The sequence below is a fragment of the Cervus canadensis genome, chromosome 1, assembly GCF_019320065.1.
Source record: "Cervus canadensis isolate Bull #8, Minnesota chromosome 1, ASM1932006v1, whole genome shotgun sequence".
Taxonomy (NCBI): Eukaryota; Metazoa; Chordata; class Mammalia; order Artiodactyla; family Cervidae; genus Cervus; species Cervus canadensis.
The window spans coordinates 75503484-75520823 of record NC_057386.1 but is presented as its reverse complement, the minus strand read 5'-3'; the positions used below and the strand labels follow the sequence as shown (position 1 = coordinate 75520823).

Below are 17340 nucleotides of genomic sequence, written 5' to 3'. Positions count from 1 at the left end.
AGTCATCCTTGGGACTCGGCTGCTGAAGTTGCTAGCATAGTGAGAATGGGTCCCACCAAGCACATTTCCTCTGCAAGGATCATGGATGACGGAGTCAGGAGGGATGGCTTCCAGATCCTGGGTAATAGCGTCCACCCCAGATGGCAGCTTCGTTGGTGATCACAGGTGCCTGGGGAGATCAACGTTGTAATCGTGGGGGCATGAGCAAAATGGAGAGTGCCTCCCAATGTGCCACAGGCCCAGTTACCAACAGTCTCCTTCAAATGCCCTCTGACCTAGGAATGAAGCATGGATTGGCCCCTGATGCTTTCCAGCCATTCACTCAGCAGTGGTCACTTGGGCAGGAAGCAGCTCTGGGGGGCCAGGGCATCCAACATGGCTTGGCTTTTGCCAGCAAATAGTGTGGTGTTCACAGCCTCTGGAGGTGGGCCAGGCCAGGTAGAAGGCTTTGGTCATCAGCTGAACCACACCAGGCACGTACGACTTGCCTGCCACGAGGCGACACATCGGCCTCTTGGATGGGCCGGACCCAGAGGCTCTGAGCCACACCAGGGCCTGCCTGGTGGGTGATAACAGTAAATAGGGTACCTCTCCCCCTTTTCATCTTCCTTTCCTATTTTCCTAGGCTGGCATTTCCCATCTTGCTAATCTGAACAAATTGCTGTTTAAAATCTGTTAGACGTGTATAAGTAAGTATAAATGAGGACCTGCTGCTCCAGCCCATCTGGTGGGCTCCGCAGTGTAACCTTCTTTAGGGTGATCTGCCCACCGGCAGCTCAGATCAAGTGTTTGGTTCCTACCCGACAACATTTCAAGAGAATTCAGCAGCCATCCTTCGGCTCAGCTACTTGAAATCTATATTGTTTTTAATTTTTGGCATGTGGAACCTTAGTTCTCCAACCAGGGATTGAACCCACACCCTCTACTTTGGAAGCACAGAGTCTTAACCATTGGGCCTCCAGGAAACTCCCTCAAAATCTTTTTAATTACTTCACTTAGATGCACAGAGCTAAGAAGAGGTCTACCTGGCATTTGACTTACCTGAGAGAGATAAAGAAGTTATTAAAATCTCTTGTTCTTTGAACACAATCATGACAGCGATAAATATGGATGTTTTCTGACCCGCAGGGCCACCTTGGAATCCCAGATGGGGTTACAGTTAGGGAATGGATGACGCAAACACATGCCTCCAGTTCCATTTTATTAAAAAACAAAACCAAACAAAATTTTGCAATGGAATTTCCTGGAATTCACAATCCTTTTCAAATGTTCATAATTGCATGTTTTTTGAACTTTACAGAAGAACATGGTTGCACTTATTTACACGATAGTCTTCTATATAATAAAAAGAGCCATGTTGTAGGATTGAATGATTCCAATTATTAGCCTTAATATCTCATCATTAGCCCATATGAGACAAACAGCTTCTGCTCTCCAAGCACACAGAGGATAGAATAAAGCAAAATAAAAGCTGTGTCTCCTAATAGAAGACAATTCCCATTAAAGATGGTTTCTTTTAAACTTCTGTGTATTTCAAGAGGAATATAAAGTGCTTTAGAAGGAGTAAGGTAGGTGCCTGAGGTGGGGAAGAAGAAAAAGAGGTTTATACAGAAAAAACAAAATGAAACCCAATAACTACACCATCTGAACTAATCATTTAAATATGCCTGTGACTTGTATGGAAGATAATGTTTGGGTAGCACAGCTACATAATTCACTACTAAAAAAAAATTTTTTAACAATTAAGAACAAACCAAAGTTCAAATAAGAAGTTACTCGTGAAAAGGCCGTGAGGAGTAACTTTGGTGATTTTGAGTCATATGGCAAAAAAAAAAAAAAAAAAACAACCAACAAGGAAAAAGTCTCATAATCTGAGTATCGCGAAATTGAGTTAGGGACCATTACATGTGGGATCTTCAGACTGGCCGGAAAGACCTCGAGGTGACGCTGAGTGAAACTCTACCAGTGACGTTGTTCATTTTACAATGAAAGCACATAATCTGTGTTGGAAGAGGGTGGTGGGTGGGTAATAAATTCACTGAATTTTTTTCTTGTTAGTATGAAGGGATTAAACATTGATTTAAGATGTCATGTCTGAACTATTTCCAAATGGTAAATTCATTCTTTGTAGGAGATTTTGCCCCTTCCCAAACAGAATAATAATTTCCTACCTAAAGAGGTTAAAATACGTTGGTTTTTCTTTTCTTTTCACATTGCTGAGCTGTCAGTTGCTGGTCTTGATCTGCAGTCCACAGAATCAGCGTCTTGTATATACTACTTGGGAGGCTCTTCCCAGAAACTAGAATAATCATCCTTCCAGCTTGTGAACATTTAAAAGAACAACACCCATTATTTTTTCAAGAAACGAATGGAATGTAACTTTTCACAAGTACAAAATTACTTCAAGTTTTCTAAATATAAGGGACATCTCACTATAAAAATAACAACCCCTCCCTCCCCTCCCCCACCCCGACATCTCTTTCTAATTATAAAATGGTACAACCATTGCAGATTACTAATGTGAAAGCAGGAAGTAAATATATTATGTACATGTACAAAACACATCAGTATCTCACACCATTTACATTCATACGAAAGAAATCTGTTTATTGATCTTCCTTTGCAATTTGACAAGAAAAAAGTTGAGATAACGTTACAAAACAGTTAGGCCCTTGTCTTAGAACTCTGTACAAACATTCCAGCCAGAGGCATCTCCTTTGCAAATAGAGCAAACAATATCCTTTCAACAGTTTGTGGAAGATGGGGGCTGCTGACAGAGAGATGTTCCATGGGGCCCTCCTCCAATTTTCAGAGTTTGTGACATTCCTCCCTATTTTTGACAAAAGTGGACCAAATTCTCAACTACTGAGGAAACTACAATAAAAGGCAAATCACTACTAGTTGTTGAGGAAATGGTGACTCTCGTCAAATGAGTTGGCTGAAAGGATAATGGTGAGAATTCCAGCAGAGGGCACCCTGCTCCCTTGCAATAACATCCTGTTTAACACTGTACCATAGATGCCAACACAAACACAGACTGAAAAGTCCTGCCGTGGCTTCATGATCTATTACTACAGGCAATAGTTTGGTATTTTCTTCAAAAGAGCAGGATATGCTATAATTAACTAGCTCTTATACACGAAAATTCTTTGGCTATTTAAAATCTTCACATTCTCAAAGAGAACAATATTCTGAGTTCAACAAAGCGCTCAATTTGTCTGAAACTTTTGAGGGAAAAGGAGACTAAGCACTCGACTGTCAAGATGGTGCAGTACTAAGGCCATGATACCTTTTTTGTTTTTTCTTTTTTAGATTTCTGGATTTCATAAGAGAAATCCAGCCTGCAAGAGAAAACCCCTAAGATTTCATTCACAGTTTCATTCGACCAAGCGAACCAACTTCACTTTTATTTATGAGCACACTGGGAAAAAGTTAAACTAGCCACTGGAAGAAACATGTGTCCATTTGGAGGGTGGACACATGTTTGGATGGTCTTTGGTTTATACAGTACACATGGTCCCCACCTGATTTTCTCTACTTCTCCAAGTCCTTCACTTCACTAAGGATGACAAGACCACAGATGTCCTGCCAAGCAACGACTTCAGGTGACTCAGAATGAGGTACCTTCTCCACGGGTTTTTCTCCCTCTCTCTCTTCAGACCTGCAGAGCCTCTGGAGAGATGTATGCTTTTGACTTATCATTATCCTCAACAAATATTTATCCAGTGGCCAGAGACAGATGGCTTGGTGGTAAATGCAAATGTTAACAGTGGCACAAGGATGAGAAGGTCTTTAATCATGGAGATTTCTGGAGAAGCCACTTGATCATGAAGCACTCAAGGCAGGCATCATTTAGAGGACAGTAAAGAGAGATGGAAATGACCTCAGCAGCTCCTTTGCAGAATGAGCAGGTTTTGCAATTAAAGGGCTTGATAATGAAGCGTCTACATCCAGGCTCTGGATGCACTGCTTGAGTTTTGGGATGATTAATTTAGTGACACCCAAAGGCTCAAAGAGCACAGTGTGGCTACTCGTCTGTGGGTCTTTATAAATTACAAAGGGCCTGGAGTCATGAGATGGGGAGGGGAGGGCAGGAAGGTAAGAGGCTAGTGATGATAAACGCACACCTGCTTCTCAGAATTAATTTATTTTTCAGATAATCCCAACCTTCTTTGCAATCAGGAGTGTTTAACTCACAAGTGTTCAACTCCTTAAGACGAACACAAGCCCCCAGAGAGATCAGCTGTAAAACTGGAGGATGCTCACTGATTCGGGAAGAGCATCCATGTACATTCCCTGCCATCCTCTTTGCTAACTTCCAGTGGGTAAAAGCATCCCTGTGTATGAGCGCTTAGTTACTCAGTCGTGTCTGACTCTTTGCGACCGTCTGAGCTATAGCCCAGCAGGGTCCTCTGTCCATGGGATTTTTCAGGCACAAATACTGGAGTGGGGTGCCATTTCCTCCTCCAGGGGATCTTCCCGACCCAGGTATCGAACTGGCATCTCCCGTGTCTCCTGTATTGCAGGAGGATTCTTTACCCGCTGAGTCATCAGGAAGCTGTATCCTCACCACCTTTTAATTGCCCTCGTCAAAAGTACTGTTCAGCTCCGGCCATGCCAGTAGCATAGAGGGAGTTCTGTGATGCAGGGCACCTCACAAGGAACTGTGTGTCTCTCCCTTTGGGGAAATGGTTTCTTTCTGCCTCTTTTTCAGTCTCAAGGAAGAAGTGGCCTCTCAGATCACTTACAAAGAGCAAGTTCTTGTGCCAAGATGTTAAGAAGCAGGAGTGGACATTGGATACGGTACAGCCCATGTGTTTTTCCAAGAAATCCTAACCCTGGGGGCCTGTGGTGAATTGAGAAGGTCAGAGATGCTGGGGGTGGAAGATAACCGATTAGACAGCATTCTGGAATTGTTACCTTGCCATTATTTGCCTCGGAGACTTTTCTGGCAAGGAAGTCTTTTTTTTTTTAAGGCAATAGCTAGAGGTGGTCTGTGATAAAATTAGTGACATGAGAAGTGAAAATGAGGCAAACTCCACTACAGAGGAAGTTAATTTGCTTTTATAGTCAACTGGTTTTCCTCATCAGAAGTGCAGAGATAGATTCTGCCACACAATAAAAAGAAGAAAAACGTCAACAACAGGAACGATGGTAATCACAATAATAACACCTCTTCAGATCCACTAAGGTTTTTCTGTCCTGAAAGATGGGAAAAGGATGTGTGTGGGGGTGTGCATACAAAGAAAGAGATAGGCAGTCAGAGAGAGCCAGAGAGAGAGACACACCCAGACAAAGAAAGGAAAGAAATCTAAATGAAAGTACTATTAAAAAATGCTACCAGAAATGGCTTCAGAGGCTCTGTCTATTACCACAGAGGGTTGGGTCCTCCCTCCACAGAGGGTGTGACTCTCTCTGTGGTTTTCTGAAAGGGTTTTGCTTTGATGAGGTTTCTTTGTTTTCAGTCCAGGTGATGCATTCAACAGACAACTAAATGCTCTGCAAGAATTTTCATCTCGACCCGATGAACATGATGGTAGTAAGAGTCCCAAGACAGGCTGTCCGTCATCATTTTTGGTTCTGAAAAGATGTCAGCTTCAGGAATGTAAGAGCAGTAACTGAACTAGCCACTGGGTACCATGGATTGGGATGACCAAATCCAGACCCAGGAACATGCAGGATGTTTCCATCAGAATGAGGGAAAACAAAACAAACAGAGAAATCTCTCTGACCTGTGACTGATTCATGTCGATGTACGGCAGAGGCTAACACGATATTGTAAAGCAATTATCCCCCAATTAAAAACAACAACAAAAAAACCCTCTTTGCCTGTATGGTCATGATCATTACTCAGTGATGTGAGAAAAGGTAGACGCCTTTGCTACTTTTAACTTTCTACCTTCTCCAAGCTCTCCATCACTCCCTGCCAGGATGACAGAGTTGACATTTTAGGGGTAACCAAAACCTAGAGATGAAATCAAAATACTCATGCTCTATTCATGATCGAAGCTCAGTTCTGCCCAAAGGGACCAGCCACACAGGATGCAGCAGTTCCTAGAGGGGACTCTAAATTACTCTGAGGGAATGGGGATGCTCGTTTTCTTGCCCACATCCTTGGAGCCGACGGGGGATGCTTACTTCTGAGTTGAGAGCTGGTTTCTGAGTTGCAGGGCATCATAATTCACCAACTTGAGGCTGGAAAGTCACAAGCTCTTAAGACTTCTCCTGTATTGAGAAGGCCACACAGAGTCTCGTATTTGGAGTCAATATGTACCTTGCCACTTTTCCCCCCAAAATTCATGCATTTTAGCCATAGTGATGGGGCTAGGGGCCACTGGAACTAGGAAAAGACCATCTGCAGGGGGACAAGGGGTGGAAGTAAATCTGCATTACTAGAATCTGGAATTCTGTTTGGCTCCTGAGTGCCGCACATCAGTCCAAGGGTGGAAGTGAAGGATATAATTTTGTCTCAGCACCAAACCAACATGCTCTGGGTGACTTCTTTAAAATACAAACAAACAAAAAAACTGGTCAAGGAAGTAACAGCAAATGGTCATGGACATCTGTGGTACGGTTAAACAGGTCCAGCAAAAATTTCAGGAAGGATGGTCTGAATATTTATCCATTACAAGACAAGTGGGTCTCTGGGCCTCTCATTAGGCGACCTGGGTGGGATCCAGTTCTCTCTAGTGGTAATTAGGTTTTAGCCCCTTTTCTTTGCAAGGGTCAGGGAATCTTGGGAGAACACTGGAGAAGCTCTAGCCCTGTGCTCTCTGAGGGTGACCATGACCCACGTGGGCTGCTGAGGACTGGAGAATTAGCCAGTCCAAATGGACAGTTGAGTGACTGTCAAACACATGCTGCCTTTGGTAGACTTAGTATGAAAAAGAATGTCAAGTATCTCATGAATACTTTTTCTACTAATTACCTGTGGAAACAATAATGTTGGAACAAAGAAGTATATTATGGAAATTACTTTTACCTATTTTCTTTTGTTTTTTAAAACTGTGGCCAGTAGAAAATTTACAGTTACACGTGGGACTTCTACTATATTTCTACTGGAGAGTGCTGGTCTAGGCCCTACAGAAAAATGCACATCAGGGCTGCAGATGCTTCAAGAGGGTTCCCACGCCCTTTGATACTTTCTATGAGCCACAGGGGGCCCAGGTCAGGGTTTATTCTTTGGGGGGACGTGCTGTGTGAGAATGACTCTTTCCATTTTTTTTTTTTTTTGAATGCTTCCATGCCAGCTAATTACTTTTTTTTTGGTCTTAAAATTACCAAAGTCATGGGAAAACTCTTCAGAAACACATCTTTGGTAAAGGAGAACCTTCTAGACGCGGGGAGCTTGCAGCAGAACCTTCCTAGGGTCAGGTCCACACACTCAGCTCTGCCACCTGGGCCCGTCATCACCTAGGCAGCATCTTTTAGGGGCTGCTAGGCTATGGCACCTATGGTTGCATAAGCAACCAACTCCTGAGCTACCTGGTCACTGGCAGGAAGCGAGAACACCCACCAATCCCAAAGGCATTTTCTCTCTGGGCATGGTATCCAATTTATATTCCTTGGCTGTTGAATTGTCCTCCTCATTCCCCTTACCTTAACACCAAACTTTGTTTTGGACAAAGCTGACTGAAGGAGGGGTAGGTGGTACAGGTTTTTGCTGACCTAGAAAAAGAAATACCTCGAGACGAAGAATTCTACACTGAGAACTAGGATTTGAAGGTATCCAGAGACTGCAAACTCTGTGACTAAGTGTGGCTTTTAAAGCAAGGCAAAACAAAGCAACTCCTCTTTGGACTTAGAACTTCCATTATTTAGACAGTCAGTTTCAGCCACACAGGCGTGCTGAGTCTCAGAAAGCTGTTATATGTTACATGTCAAGTAACTCTGCCTGCCCAAGGTGGAAAGTCTGCTGTATGTCATCACTCACTGCTAAAAATGGGTACCCCTGGCAAAATGCTCATTAGTGGTCCTAAGACTGGAAGGAGCCTCGGGCATCATCTTGTTAAACACCTTCTCTTTACAGACGCTGAAGCCGAGGCCCAGCAAGCACGCGGCTCATCTCTGCCTCCCGACTCTGGATTCAGCACTGCCTTTACTCCTCCCTGCCTTGGAGACCCTGGATTTCATGACAGGAAGTGTTGGACTCCTACAGAGATGAGACATTTCTGAAGGTGGTGACCATTTTCTCTGCCCTTGCTGCCTACTTAGAAAGGATCAAATAGGAACTCGTTAAAGGCAGAGAAAAAAGCCTTCAGGGGTCTCCCTTGACATCTACACGTGTTCCAGCAGGCAGCACGGTTTTACAGCAGGACCAAACTCTGTGTTTGCATGAGGATGAGTGTGGCAAGGCAGAAGGGCCTCATCACATACGTAAATAGCTCGGTGAGAGCTTTCTTTCCCAGGTAACCCATGCCCAGCAGCATGGCCTTTCACAGATGTCGAGGTGATCCATCTAATGGTCCAGAGAAACAATTTACACTGCCTTAGTCATCCGTGCATCTGGAGAATCTCAAATGTATTACAAAATTGCCCACTGAAAAAATAGCACATCTCTGTCATAGTTACAAAAAAAGAATAAAAACATAAAGAGTTTAAAAACACCAGGTGGATTTTCAGAATTCATTTTGATACCTCGTTTCCTCTCCCTCTGACTTTGTCTCTCAGTCAGGAGAAACTTGATTTCAACAATTCCCACGCTGTACTTTTTAGATCGAGTGTTCTATTACACCCCACCTCCCACCTCTCACTTGGTATCTAGACGCACTCAGGGGAGCCCTGGGAAGCAGTTTCCTAAGGACTCACCTAAATCCTTTCTTCGAGGTCTGGTGAGGTTGAACAGAAGTGTACTGGAATTAAGGTAAGACCTGGATGCACTCGCAGCCCCCACTGTGTTGGATCCAAAGATGCTTGGATCTTTTCTAAAGCTTCCATCTCCTGCAGGACCCACTCATGGAGGTAACAGAAGATTGTCGTAGCCTTGGGGAAACCAATGCAACAGACATTTCACTTTCAGGAAGAGTATGTGGTATCTGGTTTGAAAATTAGGCTTGTTGTCCCAGCAACGGACAAGCCCTAGAGCCACATAGAATGGCACTAATGCCCCGAGAGGGAAATTGTGATTTCAGAATTTCAGTCAAAGACTCTTAAGACCCAGAGGGATTGACGTGCCTCCCTAGAGCTTCCTTCTCAAGTCACGTGGGTCCTTACCAGAGCTGGGCAAGTGGAAGCCAGGGTGTGTAGCTGAAACACATGAGCGGTGGCCTCCGCAGACTCAAGAGCTCGGTGTTGGGGTCTCTGGCAGCTGGGAGTTTTAAGACCCACTTAAAAGAATTTAGATTCTAAACGAAAGCTGGCCTTAGACTGTTTCAAGGTGCCGAGGCACTTCCCAAAGCCATGCACACTTCATGCTGAGAGGTCAAGGCCATTAATCTCAGAGATGGAATACAAACTGGTCAGAGCAGGAACTGATGCTTCTAAACAGAACTCGGTACAAAAGCTGGAGTGAATCAAAGGAAACACAAAGGAGTGAACATAAAGTAAACTATACATAGTCCTTAAAAAGAAACTGCAAAAGAAATCAACCACATTCCCCAAATAGGAAAATAAGACCCCGGGAAAAACTGAAATGAAACTAAGAAGCCCTAAGAGTGTCCTTTCAGTCTGTTTCAGGAACTTCTGAAGTGTGTGTCTATAAGGACATGGGAGAGAAAATCAGCTTTCAGCTTCGCAGGTGCCAAGGCCAGGGCTGGCGCCGACGTGGACGAACTGCATCCTGATGAACGGGACTTTGGATATTGCTTAGCAGTACCATTCTTAAGTGGAGCGCGCTGGAGTTGCCAAGGTGTTCTGGAGACGTGAGTGCCAGGTCCAATCTTGGTGCACTCCTCCCTTCCTTCCCCTCGCGTCCTACCATCCCTTTTTTCTCTATTTGCTGTTTCAAGACTTCACCTCTTCGCAGTCTTGGTCGGTGGAAAGTTCTACATCAGACAGTCCAACCTCCATCGCCATGATCAGTGAGATATCAGAATCACTGCTTATAGCTGGCTCCTGCTCACCTGAGGGGGAAAAAAGTTCATGGTGAACACCGAGCTATGTCTTCAGAGGCTTAATACGACCGCCTTTAATAACAGCTCATTGATGCCAAAGTCTTGGTGGTACAGTGGCTAGCATAGCTGCCTTCCATTTCACTGAAGCCCAAGAGAAGGTATCAGGAAAACCGGCTAGTTTGTAAAAAATAAATACATAAGAAAAAAGTCTAGCTATCTTCTCATGCTAAGTGCGTGTGTGGTGAGTCACATCAATTTGTGATCCCACAGACTAGCCCACAAGGCTCCTCTGTCCACGGGATTCTCCAGGCAAGAATACTGGAGTGGGTTGCCATGCCCTCCTCCAGGGGATCTTCCTGACTCGGGGATTAAACCCACATCTCTTATGTCTCTTCCAGGAGCAGGTGGATTCTTTACTGCCAGTGCCAGCTGGGAAGCCCTTCTCACACTATGAAAAGATGTATCTTATAAGTATATATCTAAGGAGGAAAAAATACACTGAATATCTTTAAGTAAGGCAAGAAATTCTATATGGAAAAGCAGTTGAACAATTCACAGATGAAATGACTGATAAATGTGCATAAAATTTCTAAGAATATTAAAAACATGAACAATAAGAACAAAGGTAAATGTCACCCTGGGGAACTTCCCTGGTGGTCTAGTGGTGAAGACTATGCACTTCCATTACAGGGGGCACTGGTTTGATCCCTAGTCAGGGAACTAAGGTCCTGCATCTGCATGGGGCCAGAAAAAAAGTATTATGTCATGCTGGGAATATTTGTAAAAAATTCACTGAGGGTTGTATTCTTAACATACAGAGAACTTTTAAATAAATAAGAAAAACTAAGAGTCCAGCAGAAGAAATGGGTAAAGGTTACTCTTATACAATTCACAAAAGAATGTAATACAATTGACCAATAAATATCAGGTAAAAGGGAGTTACTCCTTTTTGTTATGAAATCTTCACTCTTTAAAAAAGACTGTATTACAGTTAAGGGTACATTGCAGTAGATGTTTTGATCAACTGCATTCAGAACTATGAAATTTTCACCCTGTAATTTCATTTCCACAGTATATTACAGAGAAATAATCAGAGATGCAAAAGTATCCATTTAAGCATTATTTATAGCAGCAAAACATTGCAAGTAACAAAGCCTAACAATAAAAAATATCTCAGTAAACTATGTTACTTCTAAAAGACAATCTTCTTATTATAATTACAGTGATGTTTCCAAAGAGTCTGTATTTACAGAAGAAAATGCTCCCAGTAAATGAAAACAGAAGTATTCAAAGCTTTATGTGCAGTGAAGTCAACAGAGAAAGTTAACTGGAAATAAGAAAGCCAATGGTGTTAATAAGAGTTGTCTCAAATTTGGGGACTTATAATTATTTTCTGTTCTTCAAAAAATTTAGCTTTACTCCTAAACATGCTTCAGTGAACATATATCATTCATTCACTCAACATATAATCGAGTCCCTACTATATGCTAAGAATTGTGCTAGCTGTAGGGATATAGGGGTAAAAATGAGGCAATTTCAGTCCTCAAGGAGCTTACTGTCTAGTAGGCAGGCAGACCACTGACTTGTCAATTACACCCCAACATGATAAGCTCTTTGTTATAAGATGTACCTGGTGTTATAGGAGGTAAGGGGGCTACGCAACCATTTGCTGAGTCTAAGAAAGCTTTCCACGGGGTGCCATGTCTAAACTGAGTCCTATAGGATAACTTGCATTTCAGCCAGATAAATGAGAAGGATGAATCTTTTAAGCACTAGCAGTAGCGTGTACAGACAGTTGGAGTTGATAGACAGCTTTGTGCAGACATCAGACTGTATTTCTGTATGACTGGGATGCAAAGGTAAGCTAGGGAGTATGAACAGGGGACGCTGGGGAGCTCAGCCGCCCATCAAAGACAGAAAGTGTCCGTCGCTCACTTGTGTCTGACTCTCTGTGACCCAATGGACTATCGCCCACCAGGCTCCTCTGTCCATGGGATTCTCCCAGGCAAGAATACTGGAGTGGGTTGCCATTCCCTCTCCAGGGGATCTTCCCAACCTAGGGATCGAACCTAGGCAGATTCTTCACCATCTGTACCACCAGGGAAGCCTATAAGGCAGTTTTAAAACCAGAAGATCAAAAAATAAATAAATAAATAAATAAAACCAGAAGATCTTGTAGGTTCCATTACCCTACAGAAGAAACATGCAGTTAAAAGACCAACAGAATATCTAAGTACTAGAGAATGCAGATGGTTATAATACTTTTGCTCTCATAATCACTGGTAAAATTTCTTCATGTTGAGGTACAGTTAAAAAAAATAAATATGAGTTTCATGAAGGGCAGTGAATTTTCAAATGTTTACAAAGAGACAAACAGAGAACTGACAAAGAGTTATGGTCTTAAGAATCAGTTTTAGAGAAATAAAGTGTCTCATAGGGGTGTAGCCAACCTAAAGACTGAGATCTAAAGTGTTTCCTAGACCCAAAGGTGCATGAGGTTCACATTAATATAGACAGATCACAATATTGTAAAGTAATTAGCCTCCAACTAATAAAAATAAATAAAAAAAAGAAAGGAAAAAATATATAGACAGATCAATGGGTAGAATAAAACTTTTGAAGCAGATCTTGGATAGAAGCATTTAGCTTTGTCAATGGTGGCATTCAACAAATATTCAGGGGACTTTGCTGGTGGTCCACTGGTTAACAGTCTGCCTTGCAATGCAGGGGACACAGGTTTGATCCCTTGTTGGGGAACTAGGATCCCACATGCCATGGAGCAACTCAGCCTGAGCGCTGCAACTAGAGAGTCCATGGGCTGCAACAGAAGATCCCATGCGCCACAACTAAGACCTGACTCAGCCACATAAATAAGTAAATGTAAAAAACACATGTACACAAACATTCAATAAAACTAGTCATGCAGAAAAAGGGTGAAATTGGATCCTTGCCTCACACCATATACATTCGAGGCTGGCTAAATATCTATAGCTACATCTATTGATCCACTGTATCTACATCTATACCTATACCTATGCTGTGCTGTGCTTAGTCGCTCTGTTGTGTCCACGTCTTTGTGATCCCCTGGACTGTAGCCGGCCAGGTTCCTCTGTCCATGGGATTCTCCAGGCAAGAATACTGGAGTGGGTTGCCATGCCCTCCTCCAGGGGATTTTCCCAACCCAGGGATCTAACCTGTGTTTCCTGCAGGTGGATTCTTTACCAGCTGACCTACCAGGGAAGCCCATCTATACCTGTACCTGTACCTATAGTCCATCTTTATTTTGCACGTGTGTACTTCCTTCTCATTTATCCTCTTCTCCAGAGCTATCTGGTACCTTGCATCCCTGACCGTTGGGGAATTCTCTGATGCAAACTGGGGTGGTCCTCCTCTTCTTCACCTCTGCTTAGCACTTGTTTTCTCCTCATGGTTATGCGCTCATCACCACCTGGTGGAAGCTTTCACTCTGGAATTGTAGTAAGCAGTGGGGAATGGATTTGGGCAGGACACAATCTGCACAGCCAGAGACAGAGGATTGCTCTGATTTTTAGGTCCACTAAGTCACTGATGCTTTATTCATTTCTTCCCAGTTGCCCAAATTTTGCCAGCGTTTCTTCCTACATTTCCCCTGTCCATGTTGGAAAATCCCTTTGCTATAGCTTTTGTGGGGTTTTAGGAGTGCCTAGAAGTAATTTCATGTGTTCAATCCATACTTTTTACTCAGTGCTCTCCATAAGCATCACTTTTACAATGAGAAAATTATATAGGTTTCCCTAGTGGTTCAGATGGTAAAGAATCTGTCTGCAATGCGGGAGACCTGTGTTCAATTCCAGGGTTAAGAAGATCCCCTCCAGGGGTCTCCAGAAGGGAATGGCTACCCACTCCAGTATTCTTGCCTGGAGAATTCCATGGACAGAGGAGCCTGGCAGGTTACAGTCCAAGGGTCACAAAGAGTTGGATATGACCGAGCAACTAACACTTAAAATTATATTTATGAGAGCTGGGATCCTATCTTACTTTAGGAGACTGTAGTCTCAGCTTTGGGAGAAGGCAATGGCAACCCACTCCAGTACTCTTGCCTGGAAAATCCCATGGATGGAGGAGCCTGGTAGGCTGCAATCCATGGGGTCGCGAAGAGTCGGACACGACTGAGTGACTTCACGTTCACTTTTCACTTTCATGCATTGGAGAAGGAAATGGCAACCCACTCCAGTGTTCTTGCCCGGAGAATCCCAGGGACGGGGGAGCCTGGTGGGCTGCCGTCTATGGGGTCGCACAGAGTCGGACACGACTGAAGCGACTTAGCAGCAGCAGCAGCAGTCTCAGCTATAAGTAATTATACATGTTACTCTGTATAAGTCACTTTCTCCTCTGGGGCTAAAGTTTTAAAATCTATAAAATGAGAGTTTGTACCAGGTTTATCAGATGTCTTTCCAGTTGTTACAGTTTACTTGTGTATATGTTGATGCAAGTCTAGCACAGTGCCTCAGACATGGTGGGTGCTCTATAAAGAATTATTTAATAGAATTACCAGTGATAAAGAGTTGTAAGTTTCTCTTCTGCCATAACTCTTCAACATGTTGTTTTCTACTAAAAAGTTTTCTCTTAATCAAGAAGAAAGCCTGCTATTGTATATTTAGTACAAGTATGCACTAAATGGGAGAATTCACTGCTCTGAGGTATAAAGAAAACAGGAATATTCTTACTCCTGGAGATAAAAAATGAGGACTAAGGATATGAAAGCAATGTACGTTTCCAAGATAGATGAATGGATACAGAAGATGTGGTATGTATTTACAACGGACTACTACTTGGTCATAAAAAAGAACACGATATTGCCATATGCAGCAACATAGACAGACTGGGAGGGTTTTATGCTAAGTGAAATAAGTCAGATGGAAAAAGACAAATACTGTATAATAACACTTATATGTGGAATCTAGAAATACAACAAACTGGTGAATACAAGAGACAAGAAGCAAACTCATAGACACAGAGAACAAACTATGGTTACCAGTGGGGTGAGGGGCAAGATAGGGCTGGGGGAGTGGGAGGCACAAACTAATGTAAGACAGGTTACAAGGATGTGGTACAATACAGGGAATATAGCCTATATTTTGTAATAACTGTAAATGGAGTATAACCATTAAAAATTGTATAAAAATTTTAAAAAATTAGAATGAGGTCTATGTTGTAGAGATATATCCTCCCCCCTCCCACTGCTTTCCATTTCAGATCTGCCTCCTCCTCCTTCTTGTTCTTTTGGGCAATAGTCCATGAATCAATTCAACTCATAAGAAGCCAAATATTATAGCTCACAAGTAAACTACAAGTCAACCAAAGAGCTCATCACTGAGTGATTCTAAGGCTTTCAATAGAGCAAGTACACAAACAAAGCACAGATAAGAGCTGACTGGTATACAGATAGCTCACTGTGCCTGCAGGTTCTCACCTTCACGCCTGTCTTCTCAGCCACCAGCCTCAGCAGATTTCATGGCTTCATTCTCACTATGGTGCTTTCTAAGTTGGAATGTGTCAATTGAAAGAAAAAAGGGCCGTGTGGATTGCTATAACTATTGGCTGTTGAGTTTATAATGCTATTTTGGAAACTGACTGTCCTGCATGGCTCTAGGCAAGGATAAATTCAAATCAATACAAATAGAGATTTGCCAAAAAGTGGTTCAATTTTCATGATGGGACACTGCATCAACCACAGTATCTAATCATTTTTCATTCCGAAACTTTAAAAAATGATCTGAAGACATCTGAAATTATTCTTTAGTCTGTGCTATGTTTTTAATTGAACTATATTTGTTCCATAATTTTTAAAAACAGAATTTTTTTCTTTAATCAAAAGAAGAAAGAAACTATTAGTCGCTCAGTCATGTCTGACTCTTTGCAACCCCATGGACTGTAGCCTGCCAGGCTCCTCTGTCCATGGGATTTCCCAGGCAATAATACCAGAGTGGGTTGCCATTTCCTTCTCCAGGGGATCTTGTCACCCAGGGATCAAACCTGGGTCTCCTGAATTCCATGCAGATTCTTTACTATCTGAACCACCAGGGAAGGCTCTCTTTAATCAAAGCAGATATTTTAATTTGAGACCATAAGAGTACAAGTAAAAATGCTGACACTAAGGTTCTCTGTAGGTGGAACTAATTGGGGAGTATAAAATAACTGTTAACTGAAAAAAAATGTTCACTGAATTTTACCTTCTTTCTTGCAAAAGCTAATATACAATGAATACAAAAATAACATTGGTCTTTGTTGATTTCTCACAACAACCCTTTGGTGTGGGGGTATTATTATTTCTATTTCACAGATGAAAAAATACTTAGCCCATTGACACAGTTGCCCAATACTACTAGACACTCTTCCTTTCTTCTCTTGGTTTCATTCATTGTAAGGACATTGAAAGAATTTAAACAGGGAGTAATATGACCTGCTTAATATTTTAAAAAATCACTCTTGCAGTTAAGAGAAGAATAGATTGGTAGGTCAAGGGTGGAGGTAATCCAGCAAAAACCACTGCAGCAAAACAGATGAAACATGGTGATGGTTTGTTATGATAGGAACAGAGGTAAGATGTTTTATTAAAGTAATATTTTATTTTTCACTACTTTTTAATTTTCATACAACTTTAAAGGTTGTATAATTTTCATTATAGTTATTACAAAATATTGGCTATATTCCCTGTGTTGTACAATTCATCCTTGAGCTAGTTTTACACCCAATAGTTTGTGTCTTTTAATTCCCCACCCCTAAATTACCTCTTACCCGATCCCCACTGGTAACTACTAGTTTGCTCTCTGTATCTATGAGTCTGCTTCTTTTATATTATATTCACTTCAGCACAGAGAAAGTATTTTGGTGGATTTAAAGATTGATCCAGTGTATCTAACACTCCATCCTGAATCTCTTTATCACAATGTTAAAGAGCATCTGCTTAGATGGTAAGCAGAAAACACTGCTTTAAATGGAGCTCTGTGACCTATTTTGTTGACTCATAACTACTACTTTCATATATTAGCACATTTAATTCTAAGTAAAATCCATCAGTAGGCTAACTGTGGTTAACCAAAAAATTCTTAGTGGCAGGATTTGTTTTTATTAATTCCATTTAGTCCATAAATTATTCATATGGACTTTGGTTTCTTTCTTTCCTCTTTAATACAAAGAATGTTACCTAAAGAGTTCAGTTCAGTTCAGTTGCTCAGTCATGTCTGACTCTTTGCGACCCCATGAACCGCAGCACGCCACGCCCCCCTGTCCATCACCAACTTCCAGA

The 17340-nt window shown here is 42.2% G+C and overlaps 1 protein-coding gene across 1 annotated transcript in view; it reads right to left on the bottom strand.

The window, feature by feature from the left end:
- Positions 1-1183: 1183 nt before the first annotated feature.
- Positions 1184-17340, bottom strand: part of RNF150 (ring finger protein 150) — a 263130-nt gene continuing 246973 nt past the window's right edge. Inside the window, exon 7 of the mRNA XM_043485779.1 lies at positions 1184-10061. Within this exon, the coding sequence (XP_043341714.1) occupies positions 9943-10061 (119 nt within the window). The 3' untranslated portion in view covers positions 1184-9942. The remainder of the gene's footprint in view (positions 10062-17340) is intronic.